The sequence below is a fragment of the Propithecus coquereli genome, unplaced genomic scaffold (assembly GCF_000956105.1).
Source record: "Propithecus coquereli isolate 6110/MARCELLA unplaced genomic scaffold, Pcoq_1.0 Scaffold210, whole genome shotgun sequence".
Lineage (NCBI taxonomy): Eukaryota > Metazoa > Chordata > Mammalia > Primates > Indriidae > Propithecus > Propithecus coquereli.
The window spans coordinates 6,600,016-6,610,910 of record NW_012146079.1 but is presented as its reverse complement, the minus strand read 5'-3'; the positions used below and the strand labels follow the sequence as shown (position 1 = coordinate 6,610,910).

The following is a 10,895-nucleotide window of genomic DNA, read 5'->3' as shown; positions in this document are numbered from 1 at the left end:
GTTCTGCTTCTGCCGCAAGGCCCCCGTGTCTGCCACAAAGTCTGTGCAATTCTTAATGCACGCTTAACCTTCTGTCAGGCTGATACCCCTCATTCCACTTAAATGACCCCCACTGTTGAACATTTAGATTAATCACATTAAAAACAACTTTTTTTCTGGCATTACTATAAAGACATTGGAAGAAACGGGGCCATGCCTGTTCAGGGCTTAGAATCACAGACGTGAGCTGAGCAACGTGGCTTCCTGGCTCAGCCCCTCCACACTCCTCGGCCCCTCTTCCGCCCCCAGGCAGCCCTACCGGGGTGGGCCTTGCAGATGTCACTCACATTCAGCGCATGGATGGGCTTGGTGACGTTGAACTTGTCCATGGTGGACAGGATGATGGAGGGTGTGGTCAGGAAAAACAGCCCCACGAAGAGAATGAAGTTGATGCCCAGCCACTGGAGCCACCAACGCAGGCCCTGGATAGAGAGGTTCTTCCTGCGGGGTGGGGGACACAGGCCCCGAGGCTTATCTCCGAGTGCCCACTTAGGTGGGCTGGAAGCTTAGGTGGGTTGGAAGGTCAGATTCAGGGAGGCCGAGGGACTAGCCCAGGGGCTTGGCTGAGGCTCGTGTGGGCCTCAGGAGTAAAGGCAAGTTCTCTGCATTGACCTTCAGCTACAGGAAGGCCAAATCTCGGGTCCCTGTGAGCTCAGCTGGAAAACAGGTTATTCCCTGACTTGGCTCCCCTGCTAGAGTCTGGCCAGAACCTACCCAAAGAGATGCCAGGAGCACAAAGCACACCAAACACGGCTCCAACGTGGCCTTTCTTAGACACGTCTGCAACGCTTCCTGACTAACAACACATTCTTCCCAAGTGGACCACGGGCTGGGTGCAAGGAGAAGGGAGGGAGGGACAAAGGAGCAGAGGCACAGCTGGCACCTGCCCTGGTCTCGCCTCCACCAAGAACAGACCCACAAGCCGATCCCAGTTTAGGAGGCTGAAGGGCAAAACTGTCAGAGGCTGAACTAGAACTCAGTGGGGACAAGCACCCGAAGCTCCTTCTGTGCAAGGAACTGGACAGGCAGCCGTGCTGGGGTTTCTGCTGGGGTGCCTCAACTGCGGTCTTGTGCCGAAGGCTCACCTATGGCCTCCGTGGACACGGCTCACCAGCGTGTCGCCCAGGCTAAGGCTGCACTGTCCGACGCGGGAACCACAAGCCACATGTGGCTACTGAGCATTTGCGACGTGGCTGCTCTGAATTGAGAGGGGCTACAAGTGTATGATACGCACCAGATTTCCAAGACTAAGTAGGAAAAAGAATGTAAAACATCTCAAATCTTTGAAAAACAGACTACATGTTGAAATGATAACATTTTGGCTATATGGGGAGAGATAAATTATTAAAATCAATTCCAGGCCGGGCGCGGTGGCTCACGCCTGTAATCCTAGCACTCTGGGAGGCCAAGGCGGGTGGATCGTTTGAGCTCAGGAGTTCAAGACCAGCCTGAGCAAGAGCGAGACCCCGTCTCTACTAAAAATACAAAGAAATTGGCCAAACAACTAAAAATAGAAAAGATTAGCTGGGCATGGTGGCGCATGCCTGTAGTCCCAGCTACTCGGGAGGCTGAGGCAGGAGGATCGCTTGAGCCCAGGAGTTTGAGGTTGCTGTGAGCTAGGCTGACGCCATGGCACTCTAGCCCAGGCAAGAGAGTGAGACTCTGTCCCAAAAAAATAAAATAAAAAATAAAATGAATTCCAACTGTTTCTTTCCACTTTTTTAACACAGCTACTAGGAAATTAAAATCACACACAAGCTCACGTTAAATTTCTGCTGGGCAGCGCCTGAATGCTAGGGAGTAACGCCGGAGGGACGTGCCAGGAGTGGACACCCAATTCGGCCACGTCGAGCACATGCCAGCACCCTGGCCCAGAGAGTTGCAGATGTGTGTAGATATCCATCGAACGGCAGGTCACACCTGTGCTCCGGGTGACAGGCAGCCCCCACCAGGAGCCCAGGCCTCTCTCCCGCCCTCCCCTGGCCCGGGAGCTCACCAGCAGATGTCCTCGGGGTAAGCAGCGAAGGTGACCGTCCACTTGGAGGCAGAGAGCTCCCTGCTGTAGGAGGACGGCTGGGGCTCGCCTTTGCAGCGAAGGCCCTGACACTTGCAGGCGTTGAAGTCTTTCAGGATGCTGCCAGGAAACGCAGACACGGTCAGGGCCAAACCCACCCAGGACACCACACACGTACATGGCAAATGGGGACTGAGTAAGAGTGGGAGCCTTGTTCCACGGGGCCTTTGCTTTGTTATTATTACTTTACTATAATAAGGCTATGTAAGAGGTGCCACGCTTGGCAAACTACATGGAGGATTTTGTTTACTCCTCACAACAACCTTACAAAGCAAGGGATTGCTATTCCCATTTCACAGACAGGAAACTGAGGCCAACAGCCCCCAGCACACCCCTCCTCCAGGGGGGCTATTCCCCACCGCCCTCCCTGAGACGTGGAGCTCTGACCTGAGCCTGCTGCCAGGACTTTCACTCCCTCGCTTCCTCCTCGGGCTGGAGAGGAGCATCAGACCACGTTGCCTGTTCCCCAACTTCCCTCCCCAGGACTCCCACCTCGACCCTCACCCTCTCGATGGGTTGCAGCTTTCCCCCCTTAGCCTCCCATAAGGAACCCACCGGCCCTTGACTCCTGTCTCAGAACACCCTTCCTCTTTCCTCCCGCTCCAGATTCTGCAGCGAGGCAGGAACCCCAGCAGGGAACCTCCCAGGCTCCCGATGCCTGGGGTAGGGAAGGCAGGGGAAGGGGCACTGGCTTCGCCACTCCTTTCTGCATCCCCTCCTGACCTACCCCTGCTGCTCCCAAAAGTGTGAGAGTATTTTGCAAGCTTAGAGCCCCGTGCCAAGGGGCTCTATGAAAAGCCACTCCCCTGGGCCATGACCCCCAAAGCAGTGAGCACCCTGGAGTGCCCCAGCGGTCTCCCCCTCAGCTTTGCATTTGTGGGAAGATGCGGAGTCCACAAGCAGAAGGATGTGTGGTTCCAGAGTGGAGATCTGGAAGGAGGGTGCACGCACCCCCGGGCAGAACACTGACACATAGAGCCAGCGGAACGGATCCCGGCACAGCTGGGAGAGCGCGGCAGCGGGGCCAGACCACATCAGCCCAAGAGGGGACCTGGGACATGCCCACACTCACTAGGTGGCCATGGACTTGTCCTGGAAGGTGACGAAGGCCATTCCCAGGGGCTGGTCCTGGACGTGGCGCTCTTCCTCCGTGATCCTCTCCAGCAGCCGGTCCTTCATGCGCGCGTAGTAGGAGATGGCGTCCTCCTGCCAGAGACACATCCCCTTGGGATGACGTGGTCCGGTGCAGGTGTCAGGGCACCCCGGTGCCAGTGCCTGCACTCCCCGTGCTCGGGGAGCTGGGGTAGAGCCCTCACCCACTCACACCCTCGCACTTCGCAGCAGCAGAACTGGCCGCAGGGCTTGGGGTTGATGAGGGTGCGCTGGCCCGTCTTCGCCTGCAGGCTCGAGTAATAGGTCAGGCTCTTCTCAGTCTTCCTCCTGCGGGGCGGGAGCAGGAGGCGCAAGCTGCAGACTCCAACCTGTGGCATGGGCCCCACACCCACAGTTCAGCGTCGGGCCCCAGGAGAAAAAGGGGAATCCAGCTTTCTGAACAAGAAAGAGGCAGGGCCTCCCCCACCTTCCCCGCCGGGGGGCCCCAGGCCAGAAGGAAAGAGGTGGCATCTTGGGTGGGGAAGGGGTCAGAGAGCTCCAGGCCAGCACGCCTGCCCGCCGCCCCTTACCTCTCCTTGCACAGGTGCATCAGCTTGGCCACGTGGTAGCACAGCCGAACATCCACCACCTCACACGTGGGGTACGCGTCCCTGCGGCCGGGGAGGGAGCGGCAAAGAACGCCGTTGGAAAAGAGAACAGCCAGGCAGGAGACACGCCTGCGCGTCCGAGGGAAAGGATGGCAGAGCAAGCACACTGCTCCTTTCTGTGCCGGCGGAGACCTCTTTTCCCCTTGCCTTTTATCCCTCAGAAGGCGGAAACTTTGAAATTTAATGCAAAGAGCCTTTTTTAACAGTGTGAAACTAACTGCCCGGAACTGACGGTTTATACCCACTTGGCTTTCAATCGGCTGGCGCTTCTCACGGGGAGAAACGAGCACCTCCCTCTAACCACGCAAAGGAAGAGCTTTATTGTTTGCTCTAGGTCAGTATCTGCCTTGGGCCACCAGTGAATCCTATTCCGTTGGTAGCCTCTTTGAAGGTCACAGACCTTTTAGGGGGTCTAAAGAAGGCTAAAGACCCTCACCCAGAAAATGTCTACACACATATTAACGATCAGCAAGGTATTATTACATGTGCTAACGTATTTGATCCTCATCATAACCTAGGAGGTTTTGTCGCCATTTTACAGATGAGTAAACCAAGGCCCGCGAAGGTTAAGTGGCTTGTGCCCAAAGTCACACAGCTAGTGAGTGTCTGAGCCGGGAGGTGACTACAGGCAGCCCCGCTCCAAAGACAATGCCTGTGACACCATTCGATGCCTCCACACCACACACACACAACCGTACACGGAACTCCCAGGAATTCCAGGACCATGTAAGTCCCCAGCTACGGTGTGCCCGGCACCGTTCTAGATGCTGGGAACAGGGCCAGGATAAGTTTACTTTTTAGTGAGAGAAACAGCCCATAGACAAGTCAATCATTCAATTAAATAGTGGGACAATTTCTGGTCCCAGTAAGAGCTGTGAGGACGAGAACTCCAGTTTAAGCATCCCTGCTGCAAGGCAAATCCACACATCAATCCCCAGGGATTACAACTGTGTTCACTAAAAAGGCCTCCTAAAATAGGGGCACGTATGAGCCACACAATGTTTGCATGGGAACGAGGGGACTTTTTTTTCTCTTTAAGCTTATACATTAAGTGGTACTACTGCTTCCAAATGTTGCCTACCAGGCAACTTTGAGGAGCTGTTTCAAAGAATAGAGAAAAATGATTCTAGGCTGGATTCGGTAGCTCACGCCTATAAGCTCAGCACTTTGGCAGGTCAAGGTAGGAGGATCACTTGAGGCCAGGAGTTCAAGACCAGCCTGGGCAAAATAGCAAGACCCCATCGCTACAACAAAAAGAAAAAGGAAAAATTAGCTGGGTGTGGTGGTGCATGCCTGTAGCACCAGCTACTCAGGAGGCTGAGGTGAGAGGATCATTTGAGCCCAGGAGTTCGAGGTCACAGTGAACTATGATCGCACCGCCGCACTCCAGCCTGGGCAACAGAGCATGGCCCTGTCTCAAAAAAAAGCTGAAAAAAAATCAAACAATCTTCTTCTCTCAGGGAAAGCCTTTCCTCCAGCCTCCACCTGCAGGAATTGTTGGTGCAGTTGCTCCACGGGGGCTGCCGGAAAGGAGTTTCTGCCAGGGAGAGTCTGGACTCCGACAGACAGTGCTCACTCAACAGACACCTGCTGAGTGGGTGGATGAACCAACAAAGGCAGGTGGCCCTGAGGTCCTTCCCGCTCTGAGAGTCCAGCTCTGTGGGTGGGTGCAAAAGCTCACCTCACTTATCTCTTATTCTACAAAGCTGACCCTGAGAACCCCAGGGCAAACCATTTTCTTTTCCTGTGTGCTCTGATGACGTTTATTTGCGCCTCCACCCTGTCCACACCCCAGAGGATGCGGTCCCGTGGGGCCACCCTGGCTACTGGCAGAGGATGGGCCACCCAGGCTCCAACCTTGCACAGCACCAGCAAAGCTGGCACACGGGAGCCACTTGATACCTGTGTGGCAGGGCCAGGTCCTTCTGGGATCTCACCTGGATACCCAAGTGAAAGACGGAAGGCTCACCTAAGGTGCGTGCCCCTGGGGCTGAGCTGGTCCTGCCTGGGGGACTCGGCTCCCTTTGGCCCCAGCCCCGCTTACCGGAAGTGGCTCTCCACAGCCTCCTTCTTGGCATCTCTGGGGAGTCCTGTGATAAACAGCGTCCGCCTCACCTGTCGGAGAAACACACCAGGGAGAAAAGTCACTGGGACAAGCCAGTTTCCGGGTAGGCCCAGTCTTCTGCCCTGTCCGAGCCTCCCGAAAGATGACGGCGGGGAATCAGGAGGCGCAGGTTCTCTCCTCCCGTGGCCTGGGAGGGCCCGGGGCATGTTACCGTATTAATATTTACACATCCTCCCGCCTGTGCAAAGAATCCCTTTGCAAACAACCCTCTGAGCCAATGCTACGGCAGGAGGCTGAGAAAGAACCTAGAAAGGGGAAGAGCCTGAAATGGGGGTCACACGGCTGACCGGAGGAGGACCCCGGCCTGGAACCAAGTCACAGATGCTCCCCTCCCCTGTCAAGCTGGGGTGCAAAGAGAAAGCGCTGCTCCCCACCCAAACCTCCTCTGTCCTCAGCATCAGTAACTGCAGCCCAGACCCCACCAGTCAAAGGGCGAGCTGGCAGAAAGAGGGGGAAATGTCCAAATCTTAAAACGATCTACCAGGAAATCAAAAAAAAAAAAGAGGAAGAAGAAAACGCCAGGTGTGAGCACGAGTATGCCAGCCGCGCTGCAGAGGGCCCTCGCTGAGCGCCGTCACGGCCCTGGGGCATGAGCCTGGGCGGCCCCAGCACGCGCCCAGCCCGCTCACCAGGCTCTCCTCCTTGTACTTGACGGACCGCGTGTGGTGCCGCATGAAGCCCACGGTGAGGAGGAGGTAGATGACGGCGAGCACGGTGTGCAGCCAGAGCAGGTCCTTGCTGAGGGGAGACGTGTGCCATCAGGGCGGGGGCCCGGGCAGGGCGCTGGGGGTGCAGGGCTGGCGCCTGGCTGTCCTCAGCGGGCAGTGGGCTGACGGCCAACGGCTTCGTCAACAGATCCTCCCACACAGGCAAGTGGCCAATGCCCCTGGGCCCCTAGCGAACTCTTCCTGCCCTGACAAACGAGCTTCGGATCCACGGGGTCCCCTGTGTTTCATCAGATCCCCCCACAAAGCAGCAGCTGCCTGTGGCGCGTTCGTGCCCATGGCCCAGCAACACGCTGGCGCGTGGGGCTTTCAGATGTTGGCCGGCCCGCTCCGGCCCAGCCCTGGCCTGGCCCCCGGCTCGGGGAATCCGCCTTCTCCCTGGTCTCGCCGCACCCTGGTACCCGCCACGCCACACTCACTCGGTCTGCAGGTTTGCTATGGTCGTCCTCCCAAAGCTGTACGGGTCTTTGTCTGCAGAGAAGCAAAGGCACTTAGTTTTGGGGTGACAATCGGGAAGCAGGAGGGGACTTAATCAGGCTTGGCTTGGGGACCTCTGGGGAGGAGGGGCACAAGACGCCCGGGCCAGTCCCTTTCCAGCTACGCCACCAAGGCCTCCGCTTTACTCCAAGACGCTCCCTGATAACTTCTCACCCTACCCTGTGGGTAAAGTCCAAATTTGAATTTGTCTTACTTTGAGAAAACTAGAAACCTCCTAAGTTGTTTCCGAAACCAAGGCTGAGAATCACTGGGCATCATAAGTGGATTCGAGACGGCACTTTGGAAGCTGCGTTCCCGAGGCCGCCCCTAGACACGATGCCACACTCTGATTTTGACTGAATCAGACATATTCCGGGCCTACTAAGTGTGACCTCCTAATTTGGGCGAAGGCAGGAAAGCATAAAACACTCTCTGAAAGCTCCCGGTTCTATAAAGCTTAGGAGGTTTTTTTCTTCTTACTTAGATAGAACCAGAAATTGGTATCAGGGGCCCAGGCTCGGGGTAGATTCTTCTCTGGATCTTCGATCACATGGGAAAGTTCAGGAAGTCACCCTGAGACCTTCCCACATCCGAACTGGAGCGTGACTCCTGGGGCCCTTCAGCACGAGCCCCGTCCCCGGGGACTGCTGCTCTGCCTCCCACACAGACGACGACCAGGGGGTGGTTACCAAGCAAGTCTCCCGAGAGGTTGACGGGCAGGATGACGCACAGCGACAGGAAGCTGACCACCGCCAGCAGGAAGATGAGGTGCCTCTGGAAGGACAGGTAGTGGATGGCGTCCTCCCCGCACCACTCCAGGATCTGGTCGTCGCTGGCCGAGACACACGTGGAATCGTCATGAGCACACGAACAGGCTGGCCCCAGGCCCCCGCGTGGATTATCTCACTTAATCCTCACCACATCCTGTGGGGTGGTTTGATTAGTATCCCCACGTTTTTTAACATATGAGGAAATAAAGGTGTAGAAAATCTGCGTAACTTTCAGGATCACACAGCTTGTAACAGCAGAGCCATGACGTGAATCCAGAGCCCACCCTCTCAGCCCCTACACCACACTCTGGGCGGAGGAACTGCCACCACTCCACCTGATGTTGCTGGAAACATCTGTGCCCGAGCTATGTGTTTATGTGCACAGGTGAGGTGCACAGATGCAGTCATCCACGGCTCCTCCTGCTTCTATGGCGCGACGGCTGCTGGGAATCCCACTGGGAATGAGGCTGCAATGCGTCTAGCCCCCGGCCGCCCTTTCTCCCATCTCCCCCTCAGGTGGGCTGGGAGATTCAGGTGCAGCCAAGGTTTCCAACAGTCTAAGTCTCAGTCTGTCCTACTGCCCCTGCCTCCTCCCTGCATCCCTGCCGTGACCCCACAGATGGGGAGGTGACCTGCTCCACCCTTTCCTGCCCTCTGAGTGCTACACTTGGAGGCTCTGGGTCAACTGGTGACCCAGAAAATCCTGGGTTCAGACAGCCAGAGGGAGAAGGGCAGAGTGCTTTGCTCTCTCCCACTCTCCTGAGGGCCCTGCTTCCAGAAGGCCAGGAAAGCACTGCTCTGGCCAGAGCTCGGTGCTACCGCCCAAAAAGGCAGCTGTGCAAGATGGCAGCGTGGGCTTTGCACTCAGATGGACCTCGGTGGAATCCAGCTCAGCCGCCTCCACCTGGCAGCAGGTCACGTGGCTTACCCGAGCCTCTGACCTCAAGCAAGGACGCTGCCCACCAGCTACTTCCCCGCTCGGCAGGGGCTCCACAGGGACGGTGAGGATCAGACGCCTAATGCTGCGCGTGGTACCAGTGGGTGCTTAGAAGTACGCTTGTTAACATGAGTCCTGTTTACTATTTATCTAGAGGGCAAAGCTTCGCAGTTAACTGCATTGTTCTCACTTCTAAATAAACTCCCTTTCCTGCTTCCTCCCGCTCCGGACCAGAGCTCACGTTCTTCTTCCACAGGACTCTGCCTCCTGCCAGTTCCCCTGGGAGCAGCTCCTGCCAAACCTGACCATTTGCGACATGCTCTCACATGTGTTAGTTCCTCGGAGTTAAGCCAAGTGTGTGTTACCCTCAGCCTCCTTTTGCAGTTGGGGAAACTGAGGCCCAGAGACAAGGACTTATTCAAGCACTGTATTTCACCGATTCTAAGATATCCTTTTCATATTTCAACACCTCCGACATGGGGTGCGCCCTACAGTTATAGCTTAACTGGCAGCATTTTCTTGTTCTTAAAATGACGTGCCTCTTACAGCAATGGCTCCCTAGAGTCCATGGAACACGGCAGCAGGTGGCAGAGGCGAGACCCACATCAGTCTGCAACTCTTTCAACCAAATGAGGAGAACGTATTTCATTTCTTCACTTTTCACTGATTTGAAGACATATAAACCTGCCTAGAAGAGCTTCCATCCACATCTAATCAATGTTAAATATTAAGTAGAATAATTCTTGCCTAAAGCAAAAAAATTAGGCTTAATTAGCTGGTGCAGCATTATGAAAGATGAACGTATGATTTCCACTGAATCTGTTGAAATGAATAAAGTTCATTGGCACCTTCGAGGACCATGTGGGAAGCCCTGAGCCCCAGCAGGAACCGCGTGCCCTCCAGCATGGAGGCTCCATCCTGCAGGCCTCCGTCCCCAGTGTCTCTGACCCCAGGGGCTACCCGGGCCACCTTTATTCTCAGCCTCCACATACTGCTTTGAACTTGAACTAAGAAGTATCTAGGAGACCCTCTCTTAGGATTGCGCATCTTGGCTCTCCGATTGGCCAAACGGCCAAACAAACCAGCCCGAACAAAGGCGCAGGGCGTACTCACTGCAGGCGGAAGATCGCCGTCAGCCAGGGGCAGCATCCCTGCAAACAGAGAGGACAGGGATTGGCTTCCAACACCTGTGTCTTTGGGAGGCCGATGTAATCACTGTCCGTGACATTAAATTACCATTTAACCTTCTGTTGTATAAAAACTGTGCTTTGTCCCCCATTCAGCAAGCCACCCTCTGGTCCCAGACAGGACAGAGTCCACGCGCTCCCAGTCTTTTGCAATACGCACCCCGTGTCTGGAATTCTTGCCAAAACCTCTCAAGTTCTGGCAATTTCATGGTCCAATCACAAAACTTGGATCAAGAGCTGATGAAAGCTCAGGGCAGCTCTGGAGAAAGTGGCGTGGGCTTTTGTTTGATTAGTTCAAGGTGACTAAGAGGTGGGAAGAGAGAGGAAATAAGCCTCGTTGATTGGACAGCCCCCTGCAGCGGGAGTCAGAGGGGACAAGGGTGTCTGTAGGTTTTATTGTCCTTCATATCTCTTAAACTTAACACTCCCTAAAGCTGGCTGTTACCCAGCTGGGAAAGACAAATATTGGTTCATCATTCACTCAACAATGATAAGCACCTACTAGGTATCAGGTGCTGGGAGCAGGGCTGGATAAGGCGGGGCTCACAATCTGGCAGGCAAGTCAATAATTAACTGTCACACAAAACCTAAGTGTGATCAGAGAGACGAGTGCTAAGGAAGCCCCGGGGATTGCACGGCCCCTTCTGCCTGTGAGTTCACCGAGTCTCACAATCCCGGGTTCCGGCTGCCACCTGCCTACGGTATTTCCCAAGTTCAGGTGCCTTCGCTGATGCAGAGAAGAGCTTTCCCCAGCACTTGCCACTGGAGACCCACAGTACTGAGTTAGCTGCTGAGTCAGGA

The 10,895-nt window shown here is 55.4% G+C and overlaps 1 protein-coding gene across 1 annotated transcript in view; it reads right to left on the bottom strand.

The window, feature by feature from the left end:
* Positions 1–10,895, bottom strand: part of TMEM63A (transmembrane protein 63A) — a 51,600-nt gene that overhangs the window by 13,329 nt on the left and 27,376 nt on the right. Inside the window, exons 6-15 of the mRNA XM_012644346.1 lie at positions 10,021–10,122; positions 7,890–8,032; positions 7,143–7,194; positions 6,628–6,736; positions 5,918–5,988; positions 3,796–3,876; positions 3,430–3,553; positions 3,186–3,319; positions 2,036–2,173; positions 327–480 (exon numbers count right to left, since the gene is read on the bottom strand). Coding sequence (XP_012499800.1) covers positions 327–480; positions 2,036–2,173; positions 3,186–3,319; positions 3,430–3,553; positions 3,796–3,876; positions 5,918–5,988; positions 6,628–6,736; positions 7,143–7,194; positions 7,890–8,032; positions 10,021–10,122 — 1,108 coding nt within the window. The remainder of the gene's footprint in view (positions 1–326; positions 481–2,035; positions 2,174–3,185; positions 3,320–3,429; positions 3,554–3,795; positions 3,877–5,917; positions 5,989–6,627; positions 6,737–7,142; positions 7,195–7,889; positions 8,033–10,020; positions 10,123–10,895) is intronic.